This window comes from Aotus nancymaae, unplaced genomic scaffold, assembly GCF_030222135.1.
Source record: "Aotus nancymaae isolate 86718 unplaced genomic scaffold, 86718_ANA_hifiasm-v0.15.2.pri h1tg000029l, whole genome shotgun sequence".
NCBI classification, from domain to species: Eukaryota; Metazoa; Chordata; class Mammalia; order Primates; family Aotidae; genus Aotus; species Aotus nancymaae.
The window spans coordinates 78,693,790-78,716,717 of NW_026988442.1; the positions used below are offsets into that span (position 1 = coordinate 78,693,790).

Below are 22,928 nucleotides of genomic sequence, written 5' to 3' on the forward strand. Positions count from 1 at the left end.
ATTCCAAATCTCTTGGGAAGGCTGCTAAATTGTTTCTTAATACAGAAGGCCTGTAAAGATTTGTTTCCATAAGACTTTGGTGAAATGCACCATCTGTTCAGCTAAAGAGCTGCTATTATCACAACAGGTAGAAATAGAAACTTCTTTATTTTCGTCACCTTTTTTTGTGGCTTTGTGACTGTATTTCCAACCATTTGCAAAATCTGTTATAAATCATCAGACTCCATGTGCTGATGACTCAACTCTCACACAGGAAGCTCTTTTATGTGTAGACCTGGGCTTCGCAGTCTTTGACATTGATCTTGCCACTGGAGAATAGCTCAGATATTATTTGGTTTTACTGGGGAACATGGGGCTACTGCCTTTACTGCCATCTGAATTTTGCTAAATTCAAGAGCAAATTTGCTCTTTTCTTTTTTTTTTTTTTTTTTTTTTTTTTTTGAGATGGAGTTTCGCTCTTGTTACCCAGGCTGGAGTGCAATGGCGCGATCTCGGCTCACCGCAAACTCTACCTCCTGGGTTCAGGCAATTCTCCTGCCTCAGCCTCCTGAGTAGCTGGGATTACAGGCACATGCCACCGTGCCCAGCTATTTTTTTTGTATTTTTAGTAGAGACGGGGTTTCACCATGTTGACCAGGATGGTCTCGATCTCTTGACCTCGTGATCCACCCGCCTCGGCCTCCCAAAGTGCTGGGATTACAGGCTTGAGCCACCGCGCCCGGCCAAATTTGCTCTTTTCTTTCTTCCTTTCTTTCTCCTTCCTATTTCTTTTCTCGCTCCCACCTCTCTAATATTTTGCTCATGTCCTGGAGACACACCAATACTCACAGCCACCCAAACATCGCAGGCCGTTTTGTGCCTTTGTACCTGCCTTTGTACCTGCTGTTCTTGTTGGACAGCCTTTTCTCAAGTCCTTCCATTGGTGAGGCCTCCTTACCTTTCCAGGCTTCACCACAACAATTTCAGTTCTGGAAAACCTTCTCTGTAAATCACCTCCCCTCCCACTTACAGGTGGCTCACTTCTCTGCTGTCAGCACAGTCTAGCTACCTCTGTCATGGTACTTACTGTGTGCTGTTTTGTCGACACACTTGCTCATCTCCTCATTCATCAGTAGCAAGTTCCTTTTGAGTAGAAACTGGATCTTGTGTCTCAGGATTGTTTGCACCCAGCTATGTTAAGACTCAATAATTAATGGGCAAATGAATGGATTGTGTTTAGATGGAAATAAAACATCCACCACTCCTTGCTCTGGGAAATGGTGCATATTAGACATGCTCATTGCCCTGGTGGAGCTTTATCATTATTTTGAAAATTCAGACATGTTTGCAACCATGGAGTAGGACAATAAGCAGAGAGATCACAGCCCTATGAGCAAGGAAGGCTTTGTGGAGGAGTGGACGTTTGAGCTCTTCCATGGGTTATATTTATTCTTCATCCTTCCTCCTGGTATTACCAGGAAGGACCAAGGAATGAAAAATCAGAATGTCTCCACAAGAAAAAGAAAATAGTTCAGTTCTTTTATCTGGTCAAAAGTGAAAACTCTTGAAGAAGTCTTCTTTATTTCAAATTCTTCCACCAACTATCTGACTTTAGACAAATTACTTGGCCACTTTAAGCAGCACGTTTCTTCATCTATCAAACGGTGATTAAAATTGAGTTGCAATAAGAGAAATACCATGATGGTTAGTATATGTTAAGTGCTCAATAAACATTAACCATGATTACTGCTGTCATTATTAAAGCCCTTTACCATCAGGCTTGTCCGTTGTAAAGTGTATGTGTTCATTGTGCTTTATTAGATAAAGCAAGCCCTGCTGTGAAAAAATTACTATGCATCAAAAATTCACTTGAATGTGTTGAAAAATATAAAACTGTCATTTTTTGTAGGTCAAATGTGATCAGATGTCAGCATTTCTATATGAATCAACTTAATATGTATGTATTTACCCATTTAGAATATTAGATCTTGCTTATAAATTAGAAAGTTTTGAAATGGAAAACATTATACGTGAGAAAGTTTATGATCTCATGACCCACTAATTTTAAGCAGTAGTCTCTATAAAACTGCAGTTTGCCAAAGAGGTTTGGGCAGTTCACTGGAGTACATCATTTAATATTGAATAGGTAAGGCTGAAATTGTTAAGACCACAGCGCCCAGATCTTAGTAAGGTTAGGTTCTAGTTTGGATCACAAACATGGTAAGTGAACTTTCTCTAATGTTTTCTTTGTGTTCAAAGTTTGATAAACAAAGAATCAAGCCCAGCATAGATAGCATAATTGAACTAAAAGTTAAGTGGTACCTGTATTGCACCACAAGGGACAGCGCACCTGTTGAGATGCAACAACTGAGAATGTGATGAATCCTATAGGTTAAGTTTAAAAATGTGGCAGGAAACCATTTGGATATGGAGATTTCTAGTGGCATTTAGACTAATTCTTGCAGAATTTGAATAGCTTCACTGGTGGGGGAAGGGAGTCACATTCTAGGAGGAAAGATGAAAAGTAGGTCTGGAGGCAAAAAAGCAAAGGTATATAAGAATGAATCCCAAGTAGCCATGGCTAACTGCACATATAGTACATGAGGAAGAACATGGGGACATAAGACCATAGGAATACGGTGTATTTCAAATGCCTTACTATGTGGTTCAGTCTTTGTCTTGTGGACAGTAAGGATGGATCTATATAAGGTTTTCAATCAAATAATTGTAAAAATTGTTGTTTGAAGTAGATTGACCTACTATCAGGTGAGGATGATGGAGTGACAGGTTAGGAGACTTTAAGAGCAGTTCAAGGACAGGAAATAGAGGCTTTGGTCAAAGAAAGAAGAAGCTATAGAATGGAAGGAATTAGCAGTGCTTGGGAAAAGTTGGGATTTTGATGGCAAAGAGAAAGCAGTTGAAAAGATGCTCCAGGTCATTCATCCTGTGACTGGGGTGGCATCATTGTCAGTCAGTAAAATAATGTCTGTAAAGACACTTCCAACACAGAAGGTTGTAAACTAGAATGTAAATGCCTACACAAGAAAAGAGTCCAAGGAGCAAAAGTCCAGGGGGCCTCTAATGGCTGTCAAGTTCAGGCTGAGCTGTGGTCTTTGAATTAGGAGCTTGCTGATATGACCTGATATGGTTAGGCTGTGTCCCTACCCAAATCTTATCTTGAATTGTAGCTCTCACAATCCCCTTGTGTCGTGGGAGGAATCCAGTAGGAGGTGATTGAATTATGGGGGCAGGTCATTCCTGCACTGTTCTCATGGTGGTGAATGAGTCTCACGAGATCTGGCGGTTTTAAAAATGGGAATTTCCCTGCACAAGTTCTCTTTCTTTGCCTGCTGCCATTTATGTAAGATGTGCCTTTCACATTCCACCATGATTGTGAGGTCTCCCCAGCCATGTGGAACGTTAAGTCCAATAAACCTCTATCTTTTGTAAATTGCCCAGTCTCAGGTATGTCTTTGTCAGCAGTGTGAAAACAGACTAATACACTACCAAAGGTGGAAAATGTGTGGAGTTGCTATGAGTGTCACAGCAGCCTAGCAGCCCTGTAGCCTGCTTACAAAGAGGAGGGTGCACAGTCCAGCCGAATGTGCCAAAACCTGATGTTTCCAAAGCATACACTAACCCCACCACTGTTGTCAGAGGAAGAAAAATGTCACCTGTTTTCAGCTTTCAAAATACTGCCAGTGCACCTTATTAACAGGTCCTGAAAGTTGACAGTGAAGTGTGAGAAAATGCAGTTTCCAGACTATATGCTCCTGAACCACCAGGGAAAGCACAAGAAGGGGTGTTACTGCTGTCCAGGACTGGCCGGCAGTACCTAATTTCATAGGGCAGATGGGAGAAGGCAGAGAGTGTAGGCAATACATGGTGACTGGCACCTGTAGACATACTGAGAGCAAGGTGCCAGTGGGGCAGATGTTGAGCATGCCCGGTAGGTGATAGGAAAGCCAGGTGTAGGCTTGGAGATTTAGGTTTGGAAATCTGAAGGAAAGGGGACAGTAAATGATTTGAGAGACAGAATGAACAGAGAGGGCAAACAGAAGACTGAGATCCTAAACATGGGTGTGGCCATCTGTAGGTGATAGAAGAGAGCAGTAGGAACTGAGATAGGAAGGAAGAGACTCTGGAGGAGGCAGTCATGAAGGCAAGGGAGAGCAAAACTTCAGGAGGGAAGGGGTGGCCAATGCAGGCACACACATAACCAGAGAGATACAGAAAAGGCCATTGAAGGTAAAGACTTCAAGCCCACTGATGATAAGAAGCCACATGGACTATAGTGATCAGGGCAAAGTCGCATAGAAGTTAGTTGGTGAGGGTAATTTGGTGGGGAAAAATGTGAAAGCAGAACATATAAATTACTTTTCAGAACAGGTCATGGGGAGAAGAGAGAAAAGCAGAATAGATTGCAATGGGAGAAAAAGGAGACAAAGAAAACATCCATTGGGATAAAGTTTCCTTCTTGCCATCTGACAAAGAAGTGCTGGTGGAGAGAGAAAAAAGGAAAAACAGCTACGAAGAGGGCAGCATGAAAGAAGACGTCAGAAGAGACAAGAGAGGATAGAAGCAAGGGGTCCAGCAATAGCCATGCAAAAGAGGGCTCAAGGACCTCTGTATCTGTAAATATTCTAATTGGCATTGCCATTGAAATTATCAGGAACATACTGAATCCCCTGAAGAGTATGGTGTCAGAGCAAGGAGAGCAGCAACGTGGCTCACAGAATGATAATCATCCCTTCTTTCCAAACTGGGCAGGAAATGAGCAACACCAAACACACTGCCAGCTGATGTGGATACAAGCTCCGTCTTCTGTATTGATGTGCTTCAAATAGCCACACTTATTAACTGCTGTGTGATAATGAAGGCTCTCTATTGAAGGCTGTGGTTGCTGTCCGTGTTCACCCATAAGAAGAACATCGACATTTGATTTACTCAACTTCACTAATCAGTTTCTTGGTTGCAGAAAACCTGCAATATCATTTTAGAGCCTCTATTATAGCCTAACAAGATATAGATAATTAAGTCCTAGGGGACCATGTTCTAACTGGCTGCTGCAGAACGGGCCCTTTTCCTCTATTTTCCAAGCTGGGGGAAGTCTTTGCACTTTACAATTAAACCTGCTCTTCTTTCAGCACAGTACTTTGTTTTGGGGGAGGCAATGATAACTGGAATGAGGTTATCTTGCTTATTACTTGATTTTTAACATCTGTACAGCATAGGTACTATTGTCTTTATCGATATTACAGTAAAATTCTGTAAATGGAAAGAAAGCAAAGGTCTGCGTAGTTTCTTGTGTTTGTGTAGAGAGAGTAGGGGGAAACGTATAATCCTGGATCTAAAAATCCCATAGCACAGCTTTAAGATAGAAAATAATGCTGTGTGTATCTGTTCCTAGTGTCATGGCATTCTCTAGCAGTTTAATCAATGTAGTATATTATCACTTATTATTTACATCTTAAAAATCTTATCACTTGGGAATTTACTGTTTATCAATGTTTAGTTTTTCTTTATTTTATACTATTATCTGAGAATTGTGCTGCTTTTTCTATTGCTTTTAAATATCAAAGAAAAGTTTTGAAAGTTAGTTTCGACATATAGATTCTCTGCCCTTTCCCCTCAAGTATCCTTACTTTTATCTTTTTTTGTACCATTGACAATTTAAGATTAAATGGACACTATTTTGGCCTAAAGTTACTGTATTTCCAAAATCCTTTTCATTCATCAGAAATGTACAACAAAAGTGCTGTATAAAAGCTTGTGTTCCATGATAAAAAATACTTGAAGACGCTTGACTTTTGTTTAATGTCAGCCTTGAGTTTGGGGAATTTTTGCAGTTATTGGTACTAGTTTTATCATAGCAATTCTTTCTTAGCAACAGATATTCTGATGTGGTTACTTTTTATTTTCTCATAGACATCTAAGGTCAAGAAAAACATATTCCAAAGTCTAAAGGAAACCTGAGCATCCAAAAAATGTTGTGAATACATGCACAAATATATGGATTATAATGAGACAGGTGCTGCAAATATGCATATGTACACATTGGAGGAGCATTATCTTGAGGCCTGGTTGATATTGTTTGAGAAGTAGGATGTGTTTAACAAACTTCCATGAAGCAGTAAACATAAGTTTAAGTGCATGTAATTCCATTGGAATAACCTTAAGTAGGTGTGCTGACAATGATCTATAATGCTTTGTGTTTGATTAAAATGCCAGCATGTATACCAAACTAAAATGAAGTGCTCTTACTTTCAGTAGACAGACTGTTTTGCACATACTTATAGCATATTTCTTATGAAGAAAATCATAAGCAATTTAAAATTTGCAAATAAGATCATTAGTTATGTTTGAAAATTCCCTTTCCATCAAGCTAAGTCCAACTCATTTTTCAAAAAATTAGTACATCAACATCTCCAGAGAGCCTCTGCTGATGCTCAACTCTCTTCACACTGCTGATACCCTCTTCTGGCTCTTATTACATTGTGGGGTCATTGTTAGTTACTTGTCTCCTACTGTTGGCAGTTTTTCTTCATTCATTCAAGTTACTGGTTACATACAACACAAAGCACATCATAGACATTCAACAGATGATTATCAAATAGAGGAACAGATAAATGGATGAGGGGATACATGAATGAATGATAAATTAGGAAATAATTGTTGGCATTACATAAGGTGTTATTTTTAAGCTTTCTATCATTAGAAGTAAAATTAGATTCACCTCTTTCTTCTATTTTTCAACATCTAATTTGCCTCAGATAAGGTAAATCAATATTTAGCTCCATAATTTAGGGAATTTCCATCCACACAGGATAAACTGATAACCTATTGTGTGATATGGGTAGTAGGAAAAAACTTGAGATATGCATGGGGGTCCCTAATGAACTTATAGAATAGTTGTTGAACTAAGAAACCCATACATGAAATTGTTTTGTTTGTATGGAACCATGCCAGGGTAGTCCATGAATAAGTTAGGAGGATATGAGAATAGAATAGAGTTTCTCATTGTGCATGTGCAAGAATATTCTTTACTTAAAGCACAGATTCCTGGCCTCTGCTCCCAGAAATTTGGATTCACTAGGTCTCAAGTGGACCTAGAAATCTAGACTTTTAACAAGAGTCTCAGTGAATTCCTGCAAATGTTCCAGGGAAAACATATTTCAGGAGTAAGGAGAGACTCTTGTGGCCACAGTTGTCAGGAATACAGGAGATGAGACTTCAGCTGGAGCCTGGAGGATGCGTGATGTGTGGATAGGCAAGGGGAAAAGGGAAGGTATCTCATTTTTTTCTCATAGCTACAGGCAGAAAAATCCCTATCCAAATACCACATGATTATGATGATAGGCAAAATCCACATTCATGAGATCCCAGTGTAAATCATATTACTCTAAGGGTTCATTGTTTGTTTTTAATCTAGCATAGAGGCACGTTTTTAAATTGACTTCTTTTTTTCCCAGCTTTTAGTTTGACCTGTTAAATATCTTGACAGACTTTTGTACTTCAGTGTTCCTAAGGATCAAGCATGCTACTTATTGAAGTGTCTTGAGTTGTGTATTTTAAACAATAAATATTGGGCAAAAGTAGTGAAACATTAGAAATATTCTTTTACCAACACCACCTAGAAACCAGGACAGAAACCACTCCTTCCACTTTCCTTGCCAATAAAACTTGGAAGGTTATAAAGTTTATTGCAAGTATAGGCTGCTTTTCCATGTTTATAGATATTTGCTATAAAATAGGCTGCATCAAAAACATGCCTATTAACTATCTTACTGCATGATGTGTGGATAGGCAAGGGGAAAAGGAAAGGTATCTCATTTTTTTCTCATCTATATCAAAGGCTTGATAGACTTTGAAGTTATGTTTGAAGATTCTCCGACCAGAGGGAACGCATTTGTGGACAATTCAAAGATCTCAGTGAAACTAATTGTGTCGGCTAGCAATCAATTTGGCATGAGGGAAAGGAGAGTGACAATCAATATCTAGATGGGAGGTGAGAGAAAAGCCTCAATAGTGACAACTCAGTCACCCAACAGAGGGAAAAAGTAGTAACACCCAATGGGAAAAGGCCACCAAGAACAACACTTACTTGCCTTACTTGAATTTCAGCCCTGAAGCACCGGGATACAGCTGTAAAGTCAGTGAGGGTGGGCAGCCGGTCACTGAGTAGTAGTTCCATATGTATCTTCAGTCCTCACAATGCACATATAGAAGACATCATATTAGCACCAATATCTGGTTCTCTTCTCTTTGCTGGGCACTCAGAAGACTAAGTTTACCAGCTACCTTAGCAGTGAGTTGGGCCATGTGACTAGTCCTGGCCAGTGGCCCTTAAACTGAAGTGACAGTTCTGGAATGAGGCAGTGAAAATCCATACTGCATTCTTCAGTTTCTCTTTTGCATCCTTAGAGAAAACTTCATATTGAGAGTGGGGCAGGCTAAATACTTGAGTCATTCCGTTGATAGGAAGATCGTAATCATCCAAACCACGATGATTTTTGGACTGAAAGGGGCACTGTTAATATATTTTGCCAGGACAGTAAACTTGAGCTGAACTGTCCTGGGAAACCAGGACATAGAACCCACTACTCAGGGAAGACAAGTGACTGACCTGCTGCCCAGACCTGAAGTTGCCCAGACTTTGTGTCAATAAGAAATCCACTAAGTCAGTCACTGAGATACTGGGGTTGTTACTTCAGCATAACCTAGCCTATACTGATTAGTATAATAGATTATTCTTCAAACCAATTACTATCTGAAACTTGGAGAGAGGTGCTTTGCCCCTTGAACTTTCTCAAAAAAGAGACAAAGCAGGTAGGGGCCTCCATAAAGTGTTAATTTGATTGGATGGTGCTTCCAAGGAGCCTATTTTCTCACATCACCACTAAAAGGTTTACTATTCAGATGGCCTGAATCTTTAAAACCATAATAAAGACAAATACCAAATTATATAGCATCTTTTATTTTGTCTTATTGCATCCTCATAATATCTCTCTGAAGTAAGTAAGACTAAGGGGATGTATTCATTTCACAGGTAATTGAGGCTCAGAAAATGTGATCTGTCCTAAGTTGCATAGCCGTGAGAATGTCTCCACTGAGCTCCACCTATGCCACTTAGGGAGCACAAGGCCTGAGGTTACCCTGACCATATTGTGGCCACAAGAGTTGAGGCTGGAAGAGGATTTGGTACGGCAACTTTTCTGGATGCACTGTGGTTTACAATATCTGTTTCTTTAAGAGACGCTACTCTGAAATATCACAGAACAAGTGTCACAAGAAGCATGCAAATTAAGTAGCAGGCTCAGAGAAGAATGTGCTGTTGGCATCCATGCGGCTAGATGGACCAATACTGTGGATTTTTTTTTTCTTATTCTTTTTTTTTTAATTCCTTTTTAGGTTTTGGGGTACATGTAAAGAACATGCAAGATTGTTGCATAGGTGCATACGTGGCAGTGTGATTTGCTGCCTTTCTCCCCTTCACCTATATGTGGCATTTCTCCCCACGCTATCTCTCCCCAACTCCCCACCTCCCACTGTCCCTCCCCTATTTCCCTCAACAGACCCCAGTGTGTAGTGCTCCCCTCCCTGTGTCCATGTGTTCTCATTGTTCGACACCCACCTATGAGTGAGAACATGCAATGTTTGATTTTGTGTTCTTGTGTCAGTTTGCTGAGAATGATGGTTTCCAGGTTCATCCATGTCCCTACAAAGGATGCGAACTCATCGTTTTTGATGGTTGCATAATATTCCATGGTGTATATGTGCCACATTTTTCCTGTCCAGTCTATCATCGATGGGCATTTAGGTTGGTTCCAGGTCTTTGCTATTGTAAACTGTGCTGCAATGAACATTCGTGTGCATGTGTCCTTATAGTAGAACGATTTATAATCCTTTGGATATATACCCAGTAATGGGATTGCTGGGTCAAATGGAATTTCTATTTCTAGGTCCTTGAGGAATCGCCACACTGTCTTCCACAATGGTTGAACTAATTTACACTCCCACCAACAGTGTAAAAGTGTTCCTATTTCTCCACATCCTCTCCAGCATCTGTTGTCTCCAGATTTTTTAATGACCACCACTATTCCACCTTCTTGTCCAGAAAATTTAACACATAATTTTATCTCAAATACAGCCAATTAGATTTTCTTGCCCATCTTCTACACCTCTATCAAAAAAATTAGCAGCAGATTAACACTTGCTACTTAATGTGCTGCTTTGGACATTATTCATATCCAGTGTGACTGCTGGTTTGACCTCTGCAAGCTTTAATAACTAAATACGTGTTAATGTGCAAAAAACAAAACAAAATTTAAAAAAATGTTTAAGATGTGGAAAACGGGAGTTAGATTCAAAATGAGTTTGCCAGCGAGAATCAAGTTCAGTCAAGTCATTCAATTCTTAATTTTCTCTGGGTCAAACTCCCAAACAGATCTGGAAGCGTGACAGACAGCATGTGGCTTGTTTGATAAGTGTTCTAAGGATTATAACCATCTGATGATGAGCCAGTTACAATTGTGGAAAATTTATAACTTATGTGAAATGCAAGGTGAACTGCATTTGGAGTACCTAACATTAGATTCAAACTTTTTAAAGCATGGTGTATATTAAGAGAATACTTTTTTTTCTTGAAACAGAGTCTCACCTCACTCTGTTGCCCAGGCTGGAGTACAGTAGTGCAATTTTGGCTCACTGCAACCTTGACCTCCTGAGTCCAAGCAATCCTCCCATCTCAGCCTCCCAAATAGCTGGGATTACAGGCCTATACCACTACACCCAGCTAGTTTTTGTTTTGTTTTGTTTCGTTTTGTATAAACAGGATTTCACCATATTGCTCAGGCTGGTCCTGAACTCCTGAGCTCAAGTTAACCTCCCGCCTTAGCCTCCCATAGTGCTCGGATTGCTATTGTGTGCCACTGTGCCCAGCCAAGGGAAGGAATCTTGATTGTCCAGGTCACATTTTATTTTTCTTTCACTAAGGTAAAATTATAAAATGTTCATCATTATCAAATGGGGGGAAAACGGATCCAGGTTGTTATTACAATTGTTTTTTAGAAGAGAACTGCCTCTAATTAGAATTTAAGGTATATCCACACTATAAATTAAAGTGTTTTTATTATTCCTATAACAGTGGCCAATAAAGATAAATATGAGGAACCAATAATAAATTCAGCCATCTTCAAAGTTCTCCCAACATTTGAATACTGAGCTGTAAAGATCTATCCCCAAAGTAATAGATTTATTTTAAAAGCAGTTGTCCTGGCAATTCAAGAGTTCTTTTTGAGGAGCATCAGACTCAGAGAATGTATGTGCTTCAGATTACTCAAGAAAATAAAAAGCAGACCTAAAGCTGGGTGTGTTGCGGAATTTTATTATTTTGACACATTTGACAAGGACACATCTGACAAGGATACGTTCTAAAGTTGAGTAGATAAGCTCATGAAACTGAACATGGGAAATGATATTGACTATGTATTAATAAAATTAATCACATTCATAATTACAATTATTACATTACTTTAAAACCTGGCTCTATTTAGGGAAATAACCCATTTTGTAGATCAGTTGTGCATTGTCTAGATATAATGCCAATCCTGACTTCACACTGTTAACCAGGCAAGTAAAAGCCATTGAGGTGTGTTTCTCCTTTGTGGCATTTACTTGCATGTGCGAGATATTCTTTCTCCCTCACCCTCTCTTTCTGGATGAATGTGAACTCTACAAACACTTGAACCCATAAATGCAATTTTGTATTCTGCCACTGTTGAGCAAAAACACTTGAGATTTGTTTGCTAACATTCAGGGGAGTCCCTTCTACTCCATGTGCAAAATGTAACTTCTCTGAATGCCCATCTCTGCTTCCCTGCCCTTTCCCAATTGGCCTTTCTCCATGCAGTGAGCTTCCCATGCAGGATCAGTGCAAGCCTGTCTAGGAGAAAATTTATGTCACTTTCTCTTCACATAGAGATGGCCCTGGAGTGAATATGATGCAGTAATTCAAATTGGACTAGCACCTTTCGATCTGTTTATGAATGCCGTTGCATCCCCATGAGTGAATTAGAGCACTGTGGTTTCTGTGCGGTGGTATTATTCTTGCAAAATTTGTGCTGAATTAAAAATATACATCATCTAGGAAAGAAGAAACTCCAGTCCTCCAACATTTATCCAGAGTAAGTTTCTGTTTCAGTGCAGTTTTCAGTTATGTTCACTGTAGATTTACTGTTCCTAACTATCGCAGCGAGGATAAGCAGAGATTGGGTTAAGAGCATCCAAGTCACAACCAACCTGGGGATTGTTTCTGCTTACGTGCTTAGATGTGCTAGCTTCTAAGGGAGGAAATTCTCATTTCTAAGGGAACAAGTGATGCAGCTGGGCGGAACCCAGTTCTAAACCGTCACAGTTTCCACATGAACAGTTTACTCTCAGAATTGAAAATCAGTCAGTTTTCCTTTAGACTCCCAGACTTGAGGGAAGCTTTGCATTGCAATTAAAATGAGAAGGTAGGATACTTTGTTGAGGAAGGCAATGGAACTAGAATGAGAAACAGAAACTTTAAAGCAAATTATATGGAAAGCAATGCAAAGTATGTTCTTCATTAAGATCATTTTCTTATCCTGTCTCTCCCAGGTAGGAGGACAGTGGGCTGTCTTGGCAGAGATAGTCTGCCAGGAACCCAATAATGGTTAAATTAGGGATTGAATCTAGAACACTTCCTCATTAAGGTACTGTACTAAACACCATAGCTAATCATCTGAGTTGAAGCATATGGACATGCAATGTAACAAAAGGAACAGTTAGATATTTGGTTTGTTTTACTCCTGACCAGGGGCCTTGCATCTTAGCTACAAGTGTCATAGCTGAAGACTTAACCCTTCAGTCTTGCTGGCATTTCTCACTTGTCAGCACTTCCCTTTGACTAGTTACATGCATGTATATAGGTCTGTGGGAAGTGAAAATATAAAGATACAGGGAATGAACAATTGCAAAAAATCTATTAGGTTCATTAATTCACTCCACAAAGAATTTATCAAATACCTAACGAGTAACTAAGCTATGCATAGGTCCTAGGGATAGCATAAATAACAAGGCACAGTCAATGACCTCAGGAAAACTGAGACATCATTAATAAGTGCTGTCACGCTATGACAGAGGAGAGTTCAGAGTGTTAAGAAAACACAAAGGGAGGGTTTCCTTAGGGAAAGAACAGGTCAAGGCTTGGCTCTGTGTTTCCTGTGGCATTTGAGTGGAATTGAGAGTGCCCAATGAGCAGGACGTATATTTCCATGGATAGCTGGTATTAGATGCTTCAACAGGTAAATAACAGTTGTTATAATACACAGTAGTTTTGCCTTTTCCAAGGTTTTACTTTCTACAGTTTTAGTTACACAAAGTTAACCAGTCCAAAAATTGGTGAGGACTGTATAATAAGATATTTTGAGAGAGCAGGAGAGACCACATTTGCATAACTTTTATTGCAGTGTGTTGTCATCATTATTCTATTTGATTATTAGTTGTTATTGTTGATCTCTTACTGTGCCTAATTTATACAATAAACTTTATCATAGACATGCATATATAGGAAAAAGCATATTGTATATAAAAGGCTCCATACTATCCAAGGTTTTAGGCATTCACTGAGGGAATCTTGGAACATACCCTCATGGCTAAGGGAGACTGCTATATCGCTGTGCATAAAACCTGGATCTAGAAGAATTTTGATCTAATTGGGAGAAAAGATTGACTAATGCAAGTACAGTTGCCCTCAGTTTCTATGAGGGATTGATTCCAGGACCCGTCTTCAGATACCAGAATCTGGGGATGCTCGACTTTCTTATATAAAATGGCAGAATACCATATTTTCATATAATCCACACACATCATCCTGTATACTTTAAATCATCTCTAGATTGCTTTTAATACCTAATATGATGCCTACACATCACTTCATTCCTGTGGATTTAATGTAGTACTCAGTGCACAGCAAATTCAAGAATCGCGTTTTGGAACTTTGTGCAGTTTTTTTCCTGCGTATTTTCAATCTATGATTGGTCGAATCCACAGATGCAGAACTCACAGATACAGAGAGCTAACCATACAGCATTTTCAAGTAGCAAGAACCCATCGATCCAGATGTTACCATGTGATAACAGTATAGCAGAAAATGTTCATACCCGGCCAAGTAAGCACCAGGGTGGTTTAAATATTTGAGTGAATGCTGATGTGGCACAGTAGAAAAAAATTACCAGTTGGGAGTCAAATTGTTCCAATACCAACTCTACTATTACTGGGAGTATCATCTTAAATGAGTTCTGTATTCTCATGGAACCTCAACGTACGCATTTTTAAATAAATGAAATAATTAATACATAGGTAAGTACATTAAAAAAATGGGCCTGGGGGCTTGTGTGGATTCAATTAGTGTCTTCCAAACAGTAGTTGTAACACAATAGTATGAGTGTTTAAAATTCATGTGATTTAAAAATTTTGTCACTCTAATGTTGAGCTTTTCTCTAGTTGTTTGAATTCTCTAGGAATTCTGTGTGAAGGGAGGAAGAAATACTCAATTTCTACAAAACAGAATTAAGCAATAAGACAAGGTTTTGTGAGTATGCTGGTCGTCTTAAGTAAGAATTACTCAGATTTCTTCATTTTCCCACCTTCAACATCTGAAAGCCCGAGTCTAGATTACCAAGAACATAGAGATTTCCTGTTGCATAGGGAAAATACTTTTATTCATCATCATCTGTAGGCTTAGCCAAGAGATTGGAGTTGAAAGGAGCCACATGCAGTATTCAGGAAGTCTTGAGAAGGCATTCCTCTTCCGGCGCTAGAGAGAGCTGAAAGGATAGAAAAGGAGAGAGAAACAGAGAGTGAAACAAGTGCTTTAGTTGGTAGATTACATGGAGGACAGAGGGGTGCTTAGATTGCTGCTTTCCATTTAAGATTTGGGGAAAGGACCATAGGCTGTGTATTCACTCAGATGAACGGGGGCATGGGACACCCCCTTGGTGATCTAGTATGCACATTCAGGAAGGAGTTTTACCTTTCCAGGCTGCCCTCACATTTTTTGTGGTTTACAGATTTGGAGAGCAAATGAGTCTAGTTTGGGGTCTGAGATGTTAGAGCAAGGGCACCTCACAGCAGTGTCTGGAGATGGGCTGCCAGGTTAGCAAGCTGAGCGGTGGTGACAGTGAAGATTCAGGGCACTGCAACCAGCAGAAGCTAAGATGAAGAGCAGTCCAAGTGCCATATTCCCAAGCTCTGCAAAGCAGAACGAAAAGCCTGGGAGCTCTCCCAGCCTCAGAACCTTTAGATACAGGGCCAGTGGCAAACCTATAAACAAGGGGCTTTTGCCCAGATTTAAGATGACACCACAGCTGAGTCTCTTACTCTACAAAGACCCTAATGCACCCAACTAGACTTGTGTGTGCCTACGAACTATTTATGGGAGAGAAGCAGTGTGCCCCTCTTCTGCTGAGAGGCCAAACATTTTTACTGAAGAGATAAATGTTCTATATGAACTTTGTCAATACTCCATTATAAAAAATTGTAAACATACAGAAAAGTTAAATTTTACAATGAATACCAAATACTAACTAGATTCTGCAACTGACATCTTTATATACTGTACTTGTTTTACCATGTATCTAGCCACTTATTCATCCTTTTCTTTGTCCATCAATTTGTCTCATTTTTTATGCATTTCAAAGTAACTCAACTGTAATCCCAGCACTTTGGGAGGCTGAGACGTGAAGCTCAGGAGTTTGAGGCCAGCCTGGGCAACATGGGAAAACCCCGTCTCTCCAAAAAATACAAAAATTAGCCAGGCATTGATGGCTCATGCCTGTGGTCCCAGCTATCGGGAGGCTGAGGCTAGAAAATCACTTGAACCTGGGAAGCGAAAGTTACAGTGAGTCGAGAATGCACCACTGCAACCTTCCAGCCTGGGTGACAGCGTGAGACACTGTCTCAAAAAAATAAATAAATAAATAAGTTGAAGGCATATTCCCAAGACGTGCATATATCAATAATTGCAGTTCCACATGTGTTTACAGTTCTCTTTTTTGATAAAATTTACATACAATGAAATACATAAATCTTAAATGTAATATAGGCTGAATTCCAACAAATGCATATACCTGTGCAGTCCAAATTCCTATGGAGTTACAGGACATTACTTTCATCCCAGGAAGTTCCTTTATATCCTTACTAGTTAATCCCTGCCACCCCCCAAGACGATTGCTATTCTTAAATTTTCCACCATAGATTAATTTTGCCTATACTAGAATTTCATATAAATGGAATCACATAGTACTTTGTGTCTTGTTGTGTGGCTTCTTTCACTTAGCATAGTTTGTGAGATTCTTCAATGTTGCCATATGCATCATTTATTCCTTTTGATCACTGTTACCTATTCCAGTGTAGGAAATGCATATGATAGTTATATGTTGATGGACACATGTTTTAGTTTTTTAAATTTAAAATTTTAATTTAAAAATTTTAGAAATCCATCTTATTAGCCTAGAGTTAGGATTTAAACTAGGATTTTAGACAAGAGTTAATGCTAGTCATATTGTGAAGGTTCAAGGAACAGACTAGTTTGGTTATATACAAATAAATGAATTTTGTTTCTCTTGAACATCCAAGTTGAAGTGTGTGTAGATTTTTAACACTACTACATAGGCATCCAATAAGAGGGAGCTAGTATTTTATTGCAATTATTCCTTCTTTTCCAGCAGATATGGGAAGTATGCTGGTCCTCATTATTGCCATTGGCCCTAGAAGATGAGCATTTTTCTTTACATGGGGCTGTGTTGTGTCAGGATTTTCTAGAAAGGAGTCCTAGGGTGAAGGAGGGATGCTGCAGTGACCCCAATCCCCCTGCCTCTTCCTAATTTAACTGCAGCCTCTTTCTTCCTGTCATTAAATGAAGTTCAGTCATGGTGGGACCCTTGCTTAAATCGACACAGTTTCTCAAAGTGAGAAGATTGGGAATCAAATACAGTGAAACACACGGAAAAGCAATTTGCAAGTTTCAGCAGCAGCTCTTGACAAACTTCATGGTATGGGGAAATCAAAGGGAATGTGACGGGCACTTCTTGCAGCCTCTCACCCAGGCACTTCTTGCAGCCTCTCACTCGACTAGAAGAATGTGAAGGAATATTGAATAATTTCATTGTTAATTTCATCATTAATCTGGCATTCAATTAATCACCTAGTAAACATGTTAAAATATTTCTTAAAGACAAAATTTAATTTGGTTCAGTCTTCAATTGAATAAGCCCTATCAGTTATCAGTGTGGGTTGAAGAGAATGACTTCTTGAGTGGCTTCTTGTTTTCTGTTCTTTTCTATTTCTGTCAAAAATGAAGTTAGCCTCAATTGAATATCCGAATATAGGAGTCAACAAAGAACAATTTGGTGTAATAATTGGATCAGTCCCTAGAATGTCATTAATCAAAATAAAGGGCTATATTTGCAGTTGGGGTTGGAGGGAAGGCATGTGAAAAAGCCCACAGGCATTTACATGTTGTAATAAACAGCTTCTAATGTACCTTGGAGTAATAGTTTCCAACACTGCTTTCATTATTGAATAAGTCAAGGTCTTCAAAGTCCAAACCATATTATCTGATTACAAAGAAGGCCTTCGATATTATCAGGTGTTGTCTTACCATGAAAGTGTTCAGGAAACCATTGTATTTTAACATTTTCTTTCAGAAGGATCTTCCTTTGGTGTCTAGACAGACCAGCTCTTGATACATTGGAAACAGATCCAATGACAAGTACTCCAGCGGTCTGCACTTTAAAATGGGGTCAACGACAAAGGTGGTCTCATGGGAACAGGGAGCGATTTTAGTTAAAATGGCTCACTAATCTTGCTCTCATGTGCTTTTGAATTGCTACTTTTCTCATGCATTATTTTTTAATGTGCTATTTTCCTAATTCTAACTTAGTGCCCTTCTTAAGCAAGGTTTATGCTTTCCCCAGAGGAAACACTATAATAAGAATTTATTGATTACATAATGTGTACCTTAAAAAATTGAATCTATTTTAATAAAATAAAATGTCTGCATTTATACCTAATGTTAGCTGAGACATACTGTTTGCATATGTATTTGGTTTATTTCCTCTGGCTGTCCCAGGAGTTAACTTTTTAAAAATAGTTCACTTGATGTACATTAGAATGTATTACAACTCATTAAGTATAATTTTAGTTTCTATATTTTTAGTTATGGCAGCTACTTGATCAATATTTAGGGGAAAAGGGTCTTAGTTTCAGGTGGGTGAAAGGGATGGAGAGCTAGAAAACATGGATTAAGGTCAGTGTTTAAGGATAAATTGCAACCAGCTATTCAATAAACAAACAAAAAACACAAAATTCTGCCCAAGCCTGAACCAGAGGGAGGAATTGGCTTATCTCTAAATCATATTGGGAAGACAGATGGCGGAACTGTACTATGAACTGACTGGTAATGCAAACTTCCATTCATTATCTATCAGAATAATAAAATGAAACAAAATGTCAGCGGGCATCAAACAATAATGGATGGTGCCTCAGTCTTTGATTTTCGGGAAATTACAGAAGTTTGTTAAATGAGAATTTTTTAAAAAGATGTCATCAGGGAGTAAATAATGGCATATTCTTATCAGGTTTAAAACATTTTCTCTGTGACCTGAGACATAGAGGTTAAAAAGATAGGACAACTTGATTTTTTACCAAGGGTTGGGATGGGGCCCGGTGACTCTGTTCCAAGATGTAGGTGGGAAATGTAATTGGTTTTAATTAATCATAAAGTAGTGCCAGAAAAGTGTTTACCATATTACTAAGGGTTCTGAAGTGTTCAAGATTGTTTTAACAATTTCCTGTCCACCCCACCCTTTCTCCTATTTCTTAAGTATAAAGCCAAGAAAAATGGGTGCAAGGTGACTACATGTTTTTCTTTTTGATCCAGCAACTTGTGTCTAGAGCTTGTAATTGTACAGAAGAGAAAATTCAGCAAGATACACATTGAGACAGAATTCTGTTTTTGGTAAAAAATAATATTTCATTTTAACCGAGTTCTAACTATTTGGCCACTTTTAAGTCAGATGTTTATAAATGATTAAAATAAGAATTAAAAGAAGACATCCAGCTTCTGTGCTAAGCTGGGAAGAAAGTAGACTAATATTTAGAAAACCAGAAGACTAGGCCCTCATCTGCCAGGAACAAGCTGAGTGATCTTGGGCAAGTCCTAGGACCACTGTCATTACTTCCTTGCTTATGATAGTTCGGCAAACATGATGGAAAATTTACTACCACTCAAGAGCTTGTTTATATAAAATGAAATAAAGTATTAGCAATCGGTTCTGATCACTAATTGTTTCAGAATTTGTGACTTCTTTGAACCGATTTTTTTTTTTCACTTAAGCTTAGTTTTCCTGGTGCTCTCCCCAGGTCAGAAATAGTATTATTGCCTTCTTGGGCTCAGCATCCAAAGTTGTTTGCCAAGATAACTCCTAGTTAGGAGTTAAAATTCTTACTCATTTAAAACCATTTTCCTGAATGTCAGTAAGGTAAGGTAGAAAGAGGCTACTGTATTTAGAGTTAGTAAAAATGATTTCATCCAAGCTCCCGATCCAGCTAACCATGATCCCTTAACTAAGCCAACTAACCTTTCTGTGCCTTAGGTGTCTCATCTACCAAAGAGATAGAATGAGTTTTTAAAAGTAAATTATAATGATTAACAGATGAGAGAGTTCTTTGACAAATTAAAAGTACTATTAAATTGAGGTATTATTAATAACATAAGATTTGTGAAAGATAGGGAACAGCTTCTGCTCTCTCAACTGGATACATGCAGAGGTGGCTTGTGTAAATGTTTGGTCACAAATCATTCTTGGAGTACTCATAGTCACTAAAATATGCCCTTCAAGATGGGACTGGAAAAGATGACCAGCTCAGGTTCTGGGCAATGAGCACCATGTTCAGGGCGTTGAGTTCAGGCTTCTTGCTCCCAGAGTTTGGATCTGTGAATCTTCATGGGTAGGCCCCAATGATGAGGTCATTCAGACACAGTCTGAAACTACAGGGTGAGTGTCTGGCATAGAGTAACTACTTCAACCTTTAAAAAATGAATTAGCAAAGGATTCATATAATAATGTCTACTGAGTATGTATTTTATCTATAATTGAGAGAGATACATTAGAAGTACATGGCACTGTCGTGCACTAAATGTTGTCATTTATTCCAAAAGATAAGACTTGTGTATACAAAATATTTAAGCATTAAAGTGAAGGAGTTTTAAGTGATAGAATTAATGGTTTGAATATAGGGCTACAGGAATTCAAAGAAGCAGGAGATCAATGAGGAGATAACTTAGGAAGTGAAATTTAAGGTAAAGTTTCTTAAGGTTTCTTAAGGGAAAGTAACTTAAGTTAGAAATCTTAAGTTTCTTATTCTACTTAAGGTAAAGTTTCACTTCCTAAGATAGCTCCTTTTCCTAAGATATCTGGAAAGAGGGATGAAATTATAGGAGGATGAAAAGGAGGTAGCATTCTAAGAAGTATCACCATCATAAGCAAACATCTGGAAATGGGAATGGGTGTGTTTCCTTTACTCTTTACTTCTTGTTAATGGGGAGTCACTGGAGGTACATACTTAAAACAAAACAGAATTATAACATGTAATAGATATTATAATTTGTAGAAGTACTCATAAATGTGTATAAAGATGTATGTGTAAAAATGTTGATTATTTGAAATAACAAAAATTTGAAGTAATTTAATTTCTATAAGTAGGAAAATGCTTAAGTCACTTACAGTCCCACCATGACATACTAGGAAGTACATTCATGTGCCACATAATGATATTTTGTCAGCAGTGGACTGGATGCAAAACAGTGGTCTTTTAAAACTATAATGCAGCTGAAAAATTCCTGTTGTCTGGTGACATCTTGATGATCCTGATCCTGCATAGGACTAGACTAATGTGTTTGTTTGTGCCTTAGTTTTTAATAATTTAATGTAAAATGTTAGTTTTGTTGTTTTGTTTTGAGACAGAGTTTTGCTCTTGTAGCCTAGGCTGGAGTGCTGTGGCATGAGCTCAGCTCACTGCAATCTCTGCCTCCGGTTCAAGCAATTCTTGTGCCTCAGCCTCCCAAGTAGCTGTATTACAGGTGCATGCCACTATGCCTGGCTAATTTTTCGTAGTTTTAGTAGGCATAGTATTTCACCCTGTTGGCCAGGCTGGTCTCGAACTCCTGACCCCAGCCTCCCAAACTGCTGGGATTGCAGGCATAACCCACTGTGCCCAGCTGGCCGGATTTGTTTGTTTGTTTGTTTTTTTTCAGACAAAGTCTCTCTCTGTCACCCAGATGGAGTGCAGTGGTGCGATCTCAGCTCACTGCAACGTCCGCCTCCCGGGTTCAAGTGATTTTTTTGTCTCAGCCTCCCAAGTAGCTGGGATTACCAGTGAGTGCCACCATGCCCAGCTATTTTTTGTATTTTTAGTAGAGACGGGGTTTCACCATATTGATCAGGCGTGTCTCGAACTCCTGACCTCAGGTAATCCACCCACCTCGGCCTCCAAAAGTGCTGGGATTACAGTTGTGAGTCACCATGCTCCGCCCAAAAATATTTTTTAAAACAATTTTTTAAAAGCTTATATACTAAGGACATAAAGAAAATATTTTTATATAACTTATACAAAATGTTTATGTTTTAAGATAAATGCTATTACAAGCATCAAAGAGTTTTTTTAAAAATTTAAGTTTATAAAGCAAAAATTACAGTAAGCTAAGGTTTATTATTGAAGAAAGAAAACTTTTTTATCAATTCAGTGTAGTGTAAGTATACAGTGTTTACAGTGTACAGTAATGTCCTGGGCCTTCACATTCACTCACCCCTCACTCACTGACTCACCCAGAGCAACTTCCAGCCCTGTGAGCTCTATTTGTGGCAAGTGGCCAATATAGGTGAACCATTTTATATCTTTTATATGGTATTTTTCCTGTATCTTTTCTATATTAGATATATTTAGATACACAAATACTATTGTTTTATAATTTTCCTACAGTGCTCAGGACCTTAACATGTTACACAGGTTTGTAGCCTAAGAGCAATAGGCAATACCTAATAGCCTAGTTGTATAGTAGGGTATCCTGTCTGGGTTTATATAAGTACTTTATGGTGTTTGCACAATGATAAAATCACCTAATGATGCATTTGAACATTTCTCAGGATGTAGTCCTGTCAAGAAGCAATGTATGACTGTAGTTGAGAAGAATGAAGTAAATCTCTTAGTGCTGTCCTAGAAAGACCATCACAGAAAGAACTGACAGTAGATTAATGGAAAGAATGCATTCTTATAACATTGGTTACCTTTGAACATTGATGTTTAAAAGTCAAAGTGGCATTTCGGGAAGATCGATGTGGTGATACCGTGTCAAATTAAAAGGAGGTGATTGGAAATGAAGAGGGATGTTGGGAGATGGGTGTATGAGTTTAGATGTCCAAGGCCAACAAGGGGGACCTGAATGGTAGAGAGAGAGAATGTAAAGGCATCCTAAAGAATGGTTGCAAAGGACTTCATGACAGTTAATAGGGATGAAGGAGAGAGAAGAGGAAAGAGATTTCCAGGTTGAAGCTTGGGAAATACACAAAGAAGAATGATTTCTACAACTTGAGTGGATCTGTGTTAATCAGAAATCTTCTTTAAGAAATTCTTCATGTTTTTGTTTCTCAGGATGGAAGAAACAGTACGAAATCTATTGCAGAGTCAAGGATCTCCAGAGCAGAAAAAAGAAGACACTGTTAATATAATGGTCTATCAGGTACAGCATGTTTATTACTCTTGGCTGGCTACTGTTCTGCTTGTTTTTCTCATATTTCTCTAGGTTTGTCCTCTCTGACCCAGAGATAATAAAAGGTATGTTCCAGACCCCAGTGCTAGGAGCC

General features: G+C 38.7%; 1 protein-coding gene across 5 annotated transcripts in view; it reads left to right on the forward strand.

Moving 5' to 3' along the window:
- NCKAP5 (NCK associated protein 5) overlaps positions 1-22,928 on the forward strand; it is a 970,844-nt gene that overhangs the window by 619,666 nt on the left and 328,250 nt on the right. For all 5 annotated transcript variants that reach the window (XM_064382824.1, XM_064382825.1, XM_064382828.1 and 2 more), the window contains one exon: positions 22,717-22,804. In XM_064382824.1, the coding sequence (XP_064238894.1) occupies positions 22,717-22,804 (88 nt within the window). The remainder of the gene's footprint in view (positions 1-22,716; positions 22,805-22,928) is intronic.